This window comes from Pseudorasbora parva, chromosome 21 (genome assembly GCF_024679245.1).
Source record: "Pseudorasbora parva isolate DD20220531a chromosome 21, ASM2467924v1, whole genome shotgun sequence".
In the NCBI taxonomy this organism is placed as follows: Eukaryota; Metazoa; Chordata; class Actinopteri; order Cypriniformes; family Gobionidae; genus Pseudorasbora; species Pseudorasbora parva.
This window is the reverse complement of record NC_090192.1, coordinates 40,735,006-40,752,505: the sequence shown is the minus strand read 5'-3', so window position 1 is coordinate 40,752,505 and position 17,500 is coordinate 40,735,006. Positions and strand designations below refer to the sequence as shown.

Here is a 17,500-nt window from a genome sequence, read left to right as displayed (position 1 = left end):
ATTGAGCTGATTAGACCTCACATTAGGGCAGAAAACTATTGCATTCAAAACTTCACCCTAAGGATCATTTCATAGAAATACTTTTTTATTTATATATAGAGAAATTATCATATTTCTATAATTTTGAATCCCACTTTTAATGCCATTTAGCGGCATGTTTTATAGTGCATGCAGCAGTTTAGGGCCCGGTACATCAGAAAAGCATCACAGTCTGTGGGTTTACAGTAAGCAACCGCGGTCACTATAGCAGAAGCGTGAGTGTGTGTGAGAATGACACGCTTGCCTGAACATCAGCACCATAAAAGAAAATAGTGTTTTATGAACAAAAATTATTGCATTATTTTTTATGCAACAAAAATTCATGCACAATTATTAGCATTATTTAATTATTGAAATATGATAATTTCTCGATATATAAATAAAAAAGTATTTCTATTCTTAGGGTGAAGTTTTGAATGCAATAGTTTTCTGCCCTAATGTGAGGTCTAATCAGCTCAATGGGGCTTGAGATTAACATGACACCTCAGTCTGACCTATAGCAGGAGTTCATCATCATCATCATCATCATCTGTAATGGTACAGTAGCATGCGCATACATGTACACACACACACACACACACACACACACATGCATCCCTATACACAAAAGAGGACATGTATATTCCTTCACACACACGTCAATCTATTGCTTAATGCATTGGGGAGACTCTTAAAGGTCCCGTTTTTCGCGTGTTTTCGAAGCTTTGATTATGTTTACAGTGTGCAATATAACATGAGTTCATGTTTCGCGTGTAAACACAGTATTTTTCACACAATTGACTTATCTGTACAGCGCTGTTTCCTCTGTCCTAAAAACGGCCGGATGATTTCTGTTCTATGAAGTCCCTCCTTCAGAAACACGTAACGAGTTCTGATTGGGCCAGCGCTTCCCGTGTTGTGATTGGACAGCAGCTTAGCGCACTTTGCCCGGAAAGGTCCCGCCTCTTACCATAACGGGGCGATACAAGCACTGAATGCGTGCTCTTCTCCACGCGGGAGAGCAACGAGGCCACGCCCCCTATTTTGCGTGTTCTTGTGGGCGGAGCTTTAGTCAACAAACGGTATAGTGACGTCATCACAGCAGGAAGTGCAGCGGTGTAGTCCAAACCGGCCGCTCGCTGTAGGCTTTGAAAGGGAACTTCTGTTAAATAAAATATCTCGCTTGGCATTGAACTTTGAGCGTTATAATTTTACAGGTATTATTTATGCTCTAACAGCAACATTACACACTTACTAAAGTCTGAAAGATGGAATCGCGAAGAACGGGACCTTTAATATACAATTTACAATCATTGAAGAACATCTTTGGTTTTAATGAAGGAAGAAAAAAAAAAAGAATTGATAGGTCAAAAAGCCCACAAATAGTCTATAAACAAAGCATACGGCTGTCTTTGAGTTTATATGAACGGTTGAAGTTACTCGTCAGGCTACAGAAGAATACCATAATTCCTCCATTCAACTAACGTTAGTCTTACGCCTTACATCGATAGTCGCGCAGACCTATATCAACCCAGCCACAACACATAATGGGGAATAACAAGCCTTAACACCGAATCGACCTCAGAGGCCTGGGTCAGCTTCCTTTCCTGTTCTTCCAGAAATCCAAGATCAAGAAGTGGATATTCGTTTTTGTTTTTTCTACGAATCGTTGCGTTGACATGTACTAAACACGAGTGGAATTTGCACCGCAGCGCCACCACACCTTGATGGTCATGACAAGAACAGCATCTATAGTTATCTTTATTGAAATGAATTAGATTTAAATCACCGTCATGCAAGATTTAATTATATACTTTTAGCAATTTTACATATAATAATCCACCATGATCACATTACTGAAAACTGAAATTGCACCTCAAATAACACACTGTCAATATTTTTGAGACCCCCAAAATTTCACAAATTGTGTTTTCAGCCCATGTCATATTTAGCGGAGCCGAGCTCCCCTGTAGTTCGCACCCTGGTTGTAAGCATATTGGGTAATTGTGTGTTTTATTTGTGATGACGCTGCCAAATTGTGCTATTTTCATGATTTATCACATTTTTTTATGTGGTTCAGATACAATAATATTTTGAGTTTCTATTTATTAAACACATTTCCTTCATTGTATCAACTCAAATCTAATTTAAGGCAGCCAGGTTACTTACTTTTTTAAGTTAAACCAAAAAAAAACAACACATTTTTTACAGTGTTTTAACAATACCGATTGTTTCAGAGCGGCTTCACAGTGTTAACAGGAAGATAAAGCAACATAATTAGATTCAGCTGTACAGGCGTACATCAAAATGGGGATGTTATCAGCTCAGTTCATTTATCATATAGTGTCAATGTGGGCAGATCGGTAATATAGATTAATATTTAGTGTCCCCAACAGAGCAACGGCGACGGTAGGAAAGAACCACAACTCCAGAATATATAGCATCATATCTTTAAATCTGCTCTACAGCACCTGGTCAAATGTAGAAACCGTAAAGCCTAGTTCAGACTGCACGATTTTCAAACTCGTCGGGTCACTGCTCTATTCACACTGCATGACTATCTGGGGTATCATTCAGTCTCTGCTGTGTTCACACTGACCGATGGTTTGACGACAGAGGAGTTCACACTGCATGACTGAACAAGAGGAAGAATCGCCGACAACTCTCTCTCTCTCCGGTGTGCAAACTACGTTTCCCAAACACACGTGCGATGTGACAAGTAAACAACGCGAGATCACACGTGCGTCAGACCGGAGTTCTCGCGCGAGACTTGGAATTGTTATTAAAAATGACAAACTGCACAAAGTTTGCTTCAAATTGTATGTGCGCTGATTTGTGGAGAAAAAGAAAAAAGATTATGGCGGAAGAAATTGTTGGAGAGACAGAGGGAGCCAGGATTGTGTTCTGCAAAGACAGTTTGAGGTAAATAAATAATTATTTAATGTGCTGCGGCTGTGGCTGGATGTGCAAATGTTTGGGCTTTGTTTCTGTTTGATAGAATTGTAAATATATCTATTAAAATACTGAAATTCTGCTTTATAACTCCTCCCTGAACCTCCTGCGGCCCTGTATCTCACTCTCTCATTGGCTGTCAGTGTAATTTTCAGTCAAAACGCTGTTCACACAGCAGGAGTTTGAATCGCCGACAGGTCCAGATATTTAGCATGCCAAATATCTCACAGGCGTCGGCGACTCGTTGGCGATTCTCTCTGATCGCGTCTTTGATAATTCATACTGCGTGATTGTCACTCGCGTGCACGAGCACCGATTTGCCTGTGATCTCGGGCATTTGTCGGCGATTTCACAAAACCTGTCGGCGACTCAAAATCGGGGCAAAAATCGGGCAGTGTGAACTAGGCTTAAGAGGCACCATATCGTTTTATTTCTTCATCAAAGATGCTGCTAAACAGCACCAACAGCGGTGCTTTGGCTTGTAAAGAGCCTTTAAAGAGGCTTATTTGTATGACTGGTGCTATAGCTCCTTAACCTGTTAACTGTCACTGGCCCACCGCTGGGCCCATTTGCCACTGCATGTTTAAAACAATTATATTCTATATTGATCCTGATCTAATGTTGACAATTATACAGTCCCTGACAAAAGTCTTGTCGCTTGTGTACAAATTGACCTAAAGTGCCGCTGAAATATATTTCTAATCAAGATATTTTTACAAGAAATGGCTCATTTTAATCCCACCAGCTTTTGTGATAATGTTTCAGTGAAAAACTAAACTTTCAAAAAGTATTCTAATATTCACAGCTTGGTAAAGCCCATTGAGTCAATTTTTGCAAAGACATAAGTGTTGTCACCTTGTCATATGAGCTTCACCTGTTACTAATAATGGATCAATTAGGTCTCAAGTGTGTATAAAAAGAACCCCAGTACACTAGACCTTCACATCAACTGCAACTAGACCTCTGCAAACATGCCTAAGATTCACCCAGAGACTAAAGTTTTGATTATCATGAGGCTGAAGACCAGATCCACTGCTGATGTGGCAGACACCTTCAATGTGTCTCAGCGTCAAGTACAGAGGATAAAAAAAAGATTTGAAGAGACTGGAGACGTTTTTGACAAGCCCAGGTCAGGCAGACCCCGCAAGACAACTGCTCGAGAGGACCGTTTGTTGGCTTGAAAATCCAAGGCCAGCCCATTTTCCACTGCAGTAGAGCTCCACGAGACCTGGTCACCTGAAGTCCCTGTGTCAACCAGAACAGTTTGTCGGATTCTGTCTCGAAATGGCCTCCATGGTCGAATCAGTGCCCAGAAGCCAGCACTAAACAAAAGACAATTGAAAAACCATGTGGCATTTGCCAAGACCCACAGCTTGCTAAAAGGATGGACGCTGGAAAAGTGGCAGAAGGTGGATTTTTCAGATGAATCTTCTGTTGAATTACACCACAGTCACCACAAATATTGCAGGAGACCTACTGGAGCCAGAATGGATCCGAGATTCACCCAGAAAACAGTGAAGTTTGGGTGAATCCCCTTTGGTGGCGGAAAAATCATGGTCTGGGGTTTCATCCAGTATGGGGGTGTGCGAGAGATCTGCAGGGTGGAAGGCAACATCAATAGTCTAAAATACCAAGAAATCTTAGCTACCTCTTATATTCCCAACCATAAAAGAGGCCAAATTCTGCAGCAGGACGGTGCTCCATCGCATACTTCCATCTCCACATCAAAGTTCCTCAAGGCGAAGAAGATCAAGATGCTCCAGGATTGGCCAGCCCAGTCACCAGACATGAACATCATTGAGCATATGTGGGGTAGGATGAATGAGGACGCATGGAAGACGAAACCAAAGAATATTGATGAACTCTGGGAGGCATGCAAGACTGCTTTCTTAGCTATTCCTGATGACTTCATCAATAAATTGTATGAATCCTTGCCAAACCGCATGGATGCAGTCCTTCAAGCTCATGGAAGTCATACAAGATATTACATTTGGATCTCACAGCACCACAACTTAATTTGCTGACATATTTTTGTATTTGCAGTAAATTTGTTCAATTTCTGTATAGGCGACAACACTTTTGTCTTGTCAAAATTTGACCTTTCTGTCTTGATTAAATGATAAATATTTTTTCTGTGAACATTATTTATTTCAGTGCATTAAACATCATTTGGGAGGGTTTTAGCTTTTCATATGAGCTATTTCTAACACCAATTCATTAATTAAAAGTCAGGTTAATATCAGGTATTTCTAGAAAATAGATAAGCGACAAGACTTTTGTCAGGGACTGTATACCATTCGAAAGCTAACGAACTCAATATTTATCCTGTGAAAACCGTTTTGAAATCGAACCTTGCGTTACCATCGAAACGGTGCTCTAAATTATTCTAGTGGGCTCCTCCCCTTGTGGGCGTCGTCATGTTTCATATTTGTTTAACTACTTTACAATAAAAACCTTTTCTAATCTTGACAAAACACATATCGTCGGAAAGGTCTGAGTCTCAGGGTTCTATATCTGCAAACTGTTTTGTGATATTTGGACCAAAATATTTACATTTGACACTGTATTAAAAAAAAATCAATGGAATTTCAATGACACCCGGTGGCTATGTTTGGTACTGCGCCCAAACAAAATCTCATGGGGACTTCAATTTTTGTGATATCAACTTCAAATTTGGAACACAGATTGATTAGACATATGGCTTTGATTTGATAGTAATTTTAGAGTACAAATGATTTTGTAACATAAATTTTATATTAAATAGTAAATATCTAGTACAGTATATTTGATTTACAGTAAATTTAAACTTAATATATAACTTTTTTATACTTTTTTTATGTATAACTTTTTTATACTTTAATTTTTTGAAGTGATTTCTTGAATAGCAACCATTTACGTTTGGATAGTGAATTTTCATGTATTTTTTCAAAAAAGGGGGGTGACAGTTAACAGGTTAAAGCGTTAGTTCAGCCATAAATGTAAATTGTGTGATTAATTCCTCCTGTGGTTGGCCAGCCGTCAGACCTCCGCTCATCTTCACACACAGATGAAGATATTAGTGTTGAAATCCGATGGCTCAGAAAGGCCTTCATTGACACCAATGTCATTTCCTCTCTCAAGACCCATAAAGGCACTAAAGACGTCGTTACAAAGCCCATCTCACTACAGCGGCTCTACAATCATTGATGAAGAGGCCAGAATAGAGTTAGTGCGCAAAAACACTAAATAACGACTTATAGAGTGATGGCCGATTTCAGAACAAAGCTTCGAACCGTTATGAGTCAGCGAATCGATTCATGATTCAGATCGCCAAAGTCACGTGACTTCAGCAGTTTGACACGTGATCCGAATCATGAATCGATTCATTGAATCAACGGTTCGAAGCTTTGTTTTGAAATCATTCCTGTGATGTACTGTAATTTTATAATCTATTTATTATTATTTTTGTATTTATCATTTATTATTTAAATGTATTTTATTGAATTAATTTTATTTGCTTTGGTATTACATTTAATTTTTTTAATGTTTTTTTTTTTTTTTACTTTTGTATGTTTCCACAGTTTTTCTTTAGACTGTCTTTTAAAAAAATATATTTATTTATTGAACATTCTCCAACTTTAGCACGAAAAAAAAACAAGCACGACAACAAAACACGAGCTAAAGCACAAGCTAAATAAATTAATAAATAAATGTAAAAAACCTTGGCCTAAGTAATAATGAGCACATTGAAGGCGACTTGAAGAGTGTGAAAAAGATAAAACGTTAAAAGGTACATTACATTTTCAAAACCATTATGTTCTCACTCTTGATTGGGGAAACCTTTCCGCAGAATAGTTGACAATTCGGGACCAGATTATTGATATAGGGCTTCCAGACACTTTAAAGCTGGTCTGGCTGGACATTAACTACACAAGTTAAATATTCCAGCCGAACTAGTCCATCAACATCTTGTGCCAACCCGATATAGTCAAAGTCTTGTCAGTTATCCACGTCAATAAAATGTTTTTCCTAGCTGCAAAAGTGAGAATATTATACAGTCTTTTTTCTTTTGATAAAATCAAAGATTCATCAGGCAGACCAAGGATCAAAAATAAAGGATTCAGTGCCAACTTCTTATTAAAGATATTACTCATTTCAGAAACTATCTTGGCCCAATATATTTGTAACTGATTACATGACCAATGAGTGAGTGTACCAATCTTTAGACTGTCTGAAAGGGACTGTCTTTGTTCTCTGCTGAGCACAAAAGACGATATTTTAACGAATAATTTTGCCTCCTAAGCAGGAAAAAGTTGTGATTTTTGGGTGTACTGTCTCTTTAAGGCTGTCAGATGTGTGTTACTGATGTGTGTGTGTGTGTGTGTGTGTCAGAGCTGCTGGAGTCTCTGGAGCAGAACGGCGAGTCGTGTCCTCAGAATGGCGAGGCAGGAGCTCGTCAGCGGAGGTCAGGGGTCAGCGCTAACGACTCCAGTAAACCTTACACACCTGAGCAGGCCGAGGCCGTCAGAAGGTGAATGCACCTCAGTATTATATTATATTATATTATATTATATTATATTATATTATATTATATTATATTATATTATATTATATTATATTATATTATATTATATTATATTATATTATATATTATATTATATTATATTATATTATATATTATATTATATTAATTATATTATATTAATTATATTATATTATATCCGTATATTTCCCCTGTGAAGTGCACTTATAATGCCAACACACACACTAACACACTAATGCTAGTGAGGGTTTCTTGACCCAATGGCAGGTTTAGTATTTCCCATAATCCTTTAAATCTTCTCTTTTCTGCTAATGTATTAAAATATATAAACAGATATTATTCATAAGATCCAAATCAGTGTTTTGTGTGTGTGTGTGTGTGTGTGTGTGTGTATGTGTGTATTTTAGTGTGTGTGTGTTTATTTAGTGGTGTGTGAGGGTGTGTGTGTGTGAGGGAGTGTATGTGTGTGTCTGTGCATGTGACTGTGTGTGTGTGTGTGTGTGTGTGTGTGTGTGAGAGAGAGAGAGAGAGTGTGTGAATGTGTATTTAGTGTTGTGTGTGTGTTTTTTTTAGTGTTATGTATCAGGTTTTTAAAAATCTTTTTAGTAAGTTTAGTAAGCACATTTTTTGGCTTCTGTAATTTTTAATTATATTATTATATTACATGTTTATTTGATTTATATTATACTTTATATTTAACTACATTTTTTATTTCAGTTTTAATTCAACGTAAACATTATTCCATAAGATACATATCAGTGTTATTTTAGGATTATTTATAGACTATCAAAGTATTTATTCATATTTTAATGACCTTTTATTGTTATATTGTCAGTAGTTTTAGTACATTTGATCAATTTTGTAATTTTATTATATGTTTCGTCAGAATAAAGCAGTGCAAGAACTACTACGAGACTCTGGGCGTGCAGAAAGAAGCGTCTGAAGACGAGCTGAAGAAAGCTTACAGAAAACTGGCATTAAAGTTTCATCCGGACAAGAATCACGCGCCGGGGGCCACAGAGGCCTTTAAAGGTACGGCACACACTAATAATTCATCATCATTCTCCTGCTTGAATGTTGATTATTGATATTCTCCACTGTTGGCAAAAAATAACTCTAAATGAAGAGAGTTTTTGCTTAAAATAAGATAAATAATCTGCCAATGGGGTGAGAAAAATTATCTTAATTCAAACAGAAAACACGATTATTTTTCTCATTATTTTCTATTTTTCCCAAAACAAGACAATTTCTTTTGCTTGTCTAGTAAATACTTCTTGTTTTAAGAATTTTTAGATGTTTGGACTAGAAACAAGACAAAAATACTGAGAAAGAAAAGCATTGTTTGCAGTGTGAATCAGGAAGATGAACATGGAAGACAGTGTATTAGGTTTTTTTAATGCTGTATGTGTGTGTGTGTGTGTGTGTGCGCCGTAGCCATAGGAAACGCATACGCCGTTCTGTCTAATGTGGAGAAGCGGCGGCAGTACGATCAGTTCGGAGAGGAGCGGAGCAGATCCAGCCAGAACAACAACAACACACAGTTTGAGGCCGACATCTCGCCGGAAGATCTCTTCAACATGTTCTTCGGAGGAGGCTTCCCTTCTAGTGAGTGTGTGAGACAGAGAGAGTGTGTTTTTTAGTGAGAGAGTGTGTGTGTTTGTGTGAGTCTGTGTGTGTGTGAGAGAGAGAGAGAGTGTGTGAGAGTGTGTGAGAGTGTGTGAGACAGAGAGTGTGTTTTTTAGTGAGAGAGTGTGTGTGTTTGTGTGAGAGTGTGTGAGAGTGTGTGAGACTGTGTGTGTGTGAGAGAGAGAGTGTGTGTGTTAGTGAGTGAGTGTGTGTGAGTGTGTGTGAGTGTGTGTGAGTGTGTGTGAGTGTGTGTGAGTGTGTGTGAGAGTGTGTGTGAGAGTGTGTGTGAGAGTGTGTGTGAGAGTGTGTGTGAGAGTGTGTGTGAGAGTGTGTGTGAGAGTGTGTGTGAGACAGTGTGTGAGACAGTGTGTGAGACAGTGTGTGAGAGAGTGTGAGAGAGTGTGTGAGTTTTTTTGGAGGGGATACGTGTGTGTGAGTGTGTGTGAGTGTGTCAGAGTGTGTGAGTTTTTTGGGAGGGAATGAGAGTGTGTGAGACAGTGTGTGAGAGTGTGAGAGAGTGTGTGAGTTTTTTTGGAGGGGATACGTGTGTGTGAGTGTGTGTGTGAGTGTGTCAGAGTGTGTGAGTTTTTTGGGAGCGAATGAGAGTGTTTGAGAGTCTGTGTGTGAGAGTCTGTGAGTGTGAGTGTGTGAGAGGTGAGTGTGAGTGTGTGTCAGTCTGAGAGTGTGTGAGTGAGTGTGTGTGAGTCTGTGAGTGTGAGAGTGTGAGTGAGTCTGTGAGTGTGTGTGTGAGTGTGAGTGTGAGTGAGTCTGTGAGTGTGTGAGAGTGTGAGTGAGTCTGTGAGTGTGAGTGAGTCTGTGAGTGTGAGAGTGTGAGTGAGTCTGTGAGTGTGAGAGTGTGAGTGAGTCTGTGAGTGTGTGTGAGTCTGTGAGTGTGAGAGTGTGAGTGTGAGTGAGTCTGTGAGTCTGTGAGTGTGTGAGAGTGTGAGTGTGAGTGAGTCTGTGAGTGTGTGTGAGTCTGTGAGTGTGAGAGTGTGAGTGAGTGTGAATGAGTCTGTGAGTGTGAGTGAGTCTGTGAGTGTGAGTGTGAGAGTGTGAGTGAGTCTGTGAGTGTGAGAGTGTGAGTGAGTCTGTGAGTGTGTGTGAGTCTGTGAGTGTGAGAGTGTGAGTGTGAGTGAGTCTGTGAGTGTGTGTGAGTCTGTGAGTGTGAGAGTGTGAGTGTGAGTGAGTCTGTGAGTGTGTGTGAGTCTGTGAGTGTGAGAGTGTGAGTGAGTGTGAGTGAGTCTGTGAGTGTGTGAGAGTGTGAGAGTGTGAGTGAGTCTGTGAGTGTGTGTGAGTGTGAGAGTGTGAGTGAGTCTGAGTGTGTGTGAGTCTGTGAGTGTGAGAGTGTGAGTAAGTCTGTGAGTGTGTGTGAGTCTGTGAGTGTGAGTGAGTCTGTGAGTGTGTGTGTGTGAGGAGAGTTCCTGAGGCTCTAAATATAGACGTGTGTTTCTTTCAGGTAATGTTCATATGTACAGTAACGGACGGATGCGCTTTAATCAGAATCAGGGCGAGAGAGGAGTACACAGAGGGGTGAGAAATGTTAAAGAATTATATATTACTGATTTTTTTGTTTTTCAATTATTTCAATATATATATATATATATATACATACATTATACACACATTTTTTAGTAAATGTAATAATTTATTTTGTATATTATGTATATAATTGACTGTAATAACAGAGAGAGAGAGTGTGTGTGTGAACAGCAGGGGGCAGTGATGATAATATGACGGTGTGTTTAGGGAGGTCTGGCTCTCCTCATGCAGCTGATGCCGATCCTCATCCTCGTCATCGTTTCAGCGCTCAGTCAGATGATGGTGACAAACCCTCCATACAGCCTCAGCTTCAGACCGTGAGTGTCTCACACACACACACACACACACACACACACACACACACACACACACACACACACACACACACACACACACACACACACACACTCTTACTCTCTCTTTGAACAGCCCCGTTGCTCTTTTGTGTAACTTGAGTCACATAAAAAATAAATTATATCTGAAATAATTTTTATTTATGAGCTCTAAAGCACTCTTTTTTTCTTTTTAAACGTTCTTAAGTTTTCAAAATTGGCACAAAAGTTTAATGTTAGACGTAAACAGATTTAATATGCACAAATAAATTCGGATATATGTTAGATATAATATATTTAAATGATTATTAAATTATATATAATTTACATTAGCCATAAATACGTTTAATATATGCATAAATAAATGAATTAAGTTAAATTAAATTTTATATCATATATATCCATTTATTTATTGTAGATATATTGTTCTATATATATTTATAAATATATAAAAAATTATTAAATTATATATAATTTACATTAGCCATAAATAAATGTGCATATATATATATATATATATATATATATATATATATATATATATATATATAATATATATATATATATTACATTTTATATAATTTTATGTTTATGCATTTATATATACAAATATATAATTTTTTAATGCAAATATTAAATATATTTACATAAGTCCAGAGTATTTACTGTGGGGTCCAAATGTTAGAAACTGTATAAAGATTTTGGTATGAAAACGTATGATATGAAATGAATAGGAAATGTGTGTGCTGACTGCAGGTCATTAATGAAATATGCAAACGAGTGACACTGAGCTTGTGAACTCTTTTGATCATGATTAGCACGTCCCAGACCTTTGTCACATGCTAGTTAAATAGCGCACACACAAACACACACACACGCTGCACACTCGGCCGATCATCCGATGGTCAGTAATGGAGTGCAGGTCATATTGATCTGCTCCGATCCTGCACGTGTTGATCAGTGCTGAGGCCGATCAATAGCACGACTTCTGCTGTGATGAGCCGGTTCGGGCCGGTGGGGTCAGAGGTCAAGTTCTGGACCCTGGTCAGTAAAGCAGCCAAACGAAGGTCTCACCGAACATGTTTTTATTGTCTCTGTTAATGTTAAATATAACGGACCTGGGCTAAAAAACAAAAAAGAAAGTCAAGAACATGAGATTAATCAAGCATTTTAAAGGGTTAATTCACCCAAAAATCATTAACCGTCATTAACTCCTCACCCTAATGTATTTAGACTTAATTAGTTGCAAATTTGTGCGTGCATGTCTATTTTTATATTAATAAGACATTCCCTTCCCCCTCTTTTAGCTAATTTATCATTCATTTAATATTTATTTAGTGAGTTTAGTTGATTAAGTCGTAATTAGTTGTGAATTTGTGCATACATATTACTTCATACTCTATAAATAGGGTAACACTTTATTTTAATGTACATATGTTACATGTAGTAATATCTATAAACCATGCACAATTGCATGCAACTAACCCTAAACCAAACCCTATGGTAAGTACGAAGTTGCTTAATATTACTCAGTACATAAATGTATAATTACAATGCAAGTCACCCTAAGATAAAGTGTAACCAACTTTTTATAAAACATTCTTTTCCCCCCTTTTTTTTAGTTAATTATTAAAGGATTAGTTCCCCCAAAAATGAAATGTCTGTCATTAACTCCTCTCCCTAATGTCGCTCCACACCCGTAAGACCTCCGTTCATCTTCACACACAGTTTAAGATATTTTATATTTAGTCCGAGAGCGTATGCAAGTGTATGCACACTATACTGTCCATGTCCAGAAAGGGAATAAAAACATCATCACAGTAGTCCATATGAGACATCAGTGGGTTAATTAGAGTCTCTTGAAGCATCAGAAATACATTTGGGTCCAAAAATAACAAAAACTACGACTTTATTCAGCATTGGCTTCTCTTCTGGTGTCATGATAAATCGTGTCCACTTAGGACCCCAGAGCGATTCTATTGGCTGAAAGAACGTTTAATGGGTGATCTGTTCAGAGCCTGATTACAATTCTTATAAAATTGCTGTTTGATTTTTGTTGTTTTAATTGTGTTAAAATAGTCTTTAATGTCTTACAAATCATGTTTCATAGTAGTATAAAACTGAAGCTATAAGTGCTTATACACTGTAAAAAATTATTTAAAAAAAAAGTTACCTGGTTTCCTTAAAATTTTGAGTTCATACAATGAACATTTTTTGAGATTCGACAACCTTTATTAAAATATTATTAACTGATGTTGTAAGCATATTGGGTAATTGTGTGTTTTATTTCTGATGACGCAGCCAAATTGTGCTATTTTCATGATTTATCACAATTTTTATGTGGTTCAGATACAATAATATTTTGAGTTTCTATTTATTAAACAAATTTCCTTCATTGTATCAACTCAAATTTTTAATTTCAATAAACTCAAAATGTTAAGGCAACCAGGTTACTTACTTTTTTAAAGGAGTACTTCAGCGCTGGGAAGATGAATCTGTATTTAAACTGGGTCATCAATGTAGTGGAAATGTGAAATTATTTTTGAATTTGGTGCCTTCTAGACTGAGAAAAGACAGAAAATGTATTTTTGTCTCATGGGGATGAAAGACTACAATTCCCAGAATGCTTCACTGCCCTGTGAGGCCACTCCCACAGCCACCGCTACTGGATTACTGTGACTGAGTTGGAGAAGACACTACAATTAAAAACTGAACGTGTGTGTTCAATATAATGAGTGAGTCGCCGCGTGAGTCTCACAGCACTGAGCACTGACTGCAGGAGTGAGATAAATGAGCTGATGAGCTCTCGTGAGGACAGCTGAGGTAATCGCCACTACACTCGCGGCATACATTCACAACGCGAGTTCAGTCTGGTGCGTTTCACTTCATGCCTTTGCAAGCTTAACTTTCATAGAAATTAATTTGAGAAGTTAAAAGACTTCCATTGCTCACCATAGCTCCGTTTAAATGAGTGCCTGTAGCTGAGCTGAGCTGTGAGTGTGATCTCCATCCCCATGTGTGGGTTAAACATGAGGAAATGTCTCCCTCTGCTGGCTGTAGTCTTTAGCCTCTGGCCAAACATTCCTCCGATGATGCAAATATCGTCAATTTGCATCATAGGAGGAGTTTTTCCAGAAATAAAATGCATAAATCTCTCGTCTCAGGGGGAGATGAGGGGGGAAAGCACAATCATTTGAATATACTCCAGTGTTTCTACTGATACAAAGCCATATGCTAATCGCTGAAGTAACCCTTTAAGTTAAACCAACAAAAACCAACACATTTTTTTTTACAGTGTATAAGTATATAAGATATATACGAGCATCTCATATTTATTTTGTGCACCTGTTCTGTATATTATTGTTTTTTTATTATTCTTTATTATTTACATTATAGGTACATTATTGTGTCATGATTTTGTATTGGTACTACTTTAGCCCCTTTCACACTGCGATTCCGGCAAACACACGGATAATGCGACCCCATTTGTTCCCGGGCCGCTAGATTTGGTCCATTCACACTGCCAGCGAAATACCGTAATATGTGCGCTTTCACACACAACCCGTAACGGTCCCGGGTCGAGTCGACACGTGACATCCGGATGTGACGTATAACGGCGAGCGATCTCAGCTTCAGCGCGGATAGTAAGGAGCTCCGTGGTCTCGACTTGTGTCCAGTTTGAGCTCATTTCTGCTTGTTTAATTTTAGTTTCTTTTGTATACGAACACTCTCTGCGTTTAAAACACCGACGAGCTCTTCTGGCACTGCAGGGTTGTGTTATTGAAGAAACAAGCTCTAGGAGTCGCACGATAACTACGCACACGCTGCGGCATTAGTTTCGGCTTTTGCTCACACAGCGCTCGTCCCGGGTCGAATCCCGCAATATTACTAGGTCCCCGACCCGGGTCAAATTCGGTAATCAATCCCGGGACGTGGTGCTTTCACACAGAAGGTGACCCGGCAATGCTCCGGGAATATTGCGGGTCCGACGTGCAGTGTGAAAGGGGCTATAGTTTATCATTTGAAATAATTTAGAACATGTTATTGCTCCCATTATAGCAATCAATTACATTTCAAATGTGTGTGTGTGTGTGTGTGTGTGTGTGTGTGCGCGCGTGTGTACTTAGTATGGCAATGAATTAATTGTTTAGCATGTATAACAGCTTTTGATCAGGCATTTAAAACCGCTACCAAGGTGGGTCCTATAAACGGACACGATTTCACAGGCAGACAGGATTTATCATGACATCGGGTTTGTGTTCAATCCTCAAATAAAGATTAAAACGATTATGAATCAGCTAATTGATTCATGAATCAATTCGCTGATTCATACCGTTTAAATCTTTATATTGAGGATTGAACACAAACGCGGAAGAGAAGCCAATGCTGAATAAAGTCGTAGTTTTTGTTATTTTTGGACCCAAATGTATTTTGGATGCTTCAAGAGACTCTAATTAACCCACTGATGTCTCATATGGACTACTGTGATGATGTTTTTATTCCCTTTTATCATATAGCTAGCATTTTCTAGCATAAATTAGCACATTGGTAACATGCGTCTAGCATTACCAGATTTGCTGCTATGTTTAAGTGTGCTGCTAACATGTTTCAATGTCGCTAGGATGATTTAGCATATTTTTACCTTGATATTTTTTAATGTTGCGTTCTAATTTGAAACGCTGAAGCTGTACAGCATTCTGTCAATCATGTGAGAGCTCGTCTGATTGGCTGAGAGAGTCTGGAGATGTTGTGACCTGTGTGGACTCTTAACCTTTGACCCTGAATGATTTTTAATGGCGTGGAAACATCTGAAGTCTGAGTGGGCAGTCGCTCAGCTGCTGCCTCACACTCCGTGTGCATGAAGCCCGGGACCTCTGACCTCTGACCCTGACCTTAGTCTTTATAGAACACTGTTACTTGCTGCTGTTTATCTTTAACTAATATTAGTTAACGTAAAGTATGAATAAAAACCGATAATATACAAATACAATTATTCAGAATATTAACAGTAATTCATAGTTTTCAGTCACTTGACTGTCACCGCCATGAACTGCAGCACAAACCTGTCAAATTTCCATCTTAAAACAAAAATATGTGAACAAGATGCTCGTTTTGGGGACTATACAGCACTAAACACAGCCGGACGTTTTTAAAACGCTTAACGTGAAAAACACTATAGGGTGAGCTGCACTAACAAGGATTCAGTTAAGCAAAGTTTAACGCTGATCTCGGATTTGTTGATCTGGGTTTTATTTTAAATCGCGTTGTTGCACCACTTAATTTAAACACAGATTAATTACGCGGTAAAACCTTTATCGAGCTGATCAAGCAGCAGATGGGCGGTGAACCGACGACAGGCTAAAGAAAGTTCACACTTGTAGTTCGGTTCGTTTGATCCGGACCAAAAACAAAACACATAGTCCTGGTCCGCTTTTTAACAGCGAACCTAAAGTTACCGTACCAAAGGCACAGGGAGATGCTCACAACCTGATTGGTCGGCTTTTATGACTTTTATCACACACACACACACACACACACACACTGCCCCTAAACCTACCCATCACAGGAAACATTCTGCATTTTTACTTTCTCATAAAAACTCCTCCTGTGTGATTTATAAGCCTTTTGTAAAGTGGGGCCATGGGTAATGTCCTCATATTTCACCCTCTCCTGTAATACCTGTGTCATACCCATGGCATTATACACATTTGTGTCCTCATATGTCACAAAACATGCCCACACACACACACACACGAGACGGGACAAAAGCTCCAATAATGACACAATAGCACTATAAAAGTGTCCTAACAATCAGACTCAGAGTCCATCTCATATCTGAAGATCCATCGTGTTCACACAAGAGTTTCCTCACTTCTGCTCGATCAGAACCACACACACACACACACACACACACACACCACACACGTTTGTTTTTGTAACATATGGGGACATTCCATAGGCGTAATGGTTTTTATACTGTACAAACCGTATTTTCTATCCCCTTACACTGCCCCTTAACCTACCCATCACACACACACACACACACACACACACATTGCCCCTGCCCCTAACCCTACCCATCACACACACACACAGCCACACACACACACACACTGCCCCTAAACCTACCCATCACACACACACACACACACACTGCCCCTAAACCTACCCATCACACACACACACACACACACACTGCCCCTAAACCTACCCATCACACACACACACACACACACACACACACTGCCCCTAAACCTACCCATCACACACACACACACACACACACACACACACTGCCCCTAAACCTACCCCTCACTCTCTCTCTCTCTCTCTCTCACACACACACACACACACACACACACACAGCCCCTAAACCTACCCATCACAGGAAATATTCTGCATTTTTACTTTCTCATAAAAACTCCTCCTGTGTGATTTATAAGCCTTTTGAAAAGTGGGGCCATGGGTAATGTCCTCATATTTCACCCTCTCCTGTAATACCTGTGTCATA

The 17,500-nt window shown here is 38.8% G+C and overlaps 1 protein-coding gene across 1 annotated transcript in view; it reads left to right on the top strand.

Moving 5' to 3' along the window:
- dnajb12b (DnaJ heat shock protein family (Hsp40) member B12b) overlaps nucleotides 1-17,500 on the top strand; it is a 26,061-nt gene that overhangs the window by 1,195 nt on the left and 7,366 nt on the right. Inside the window, exons 2-6 of the mRNA XM_067429471.1 lie at nucleotides 7,342-7,480; nucleotides 8,379-8,524; nucleotides 8,927-9,097; nucleotides 10,575-10,648; nucleotides 10,865-10,974. Of these exons, the coding sequence (XP_067285572.1) occupies nucleotides 7,342-7,480; nucleotides 8,379-8,524; nucleotides 8,927-9,097; nucleotides 10,575-10,648; nucleotides 10,865-10,974 (640 nt within the window). The remainder of the gene's footprint in view (nucleotides 1-7,341; nucleotides 7,481-8,378; nucleotides 8,525-8,926; nucleotides 9,098-10,574; nucleotides 10,649-10,864; nucleotides 10,975-17,500) is intronic.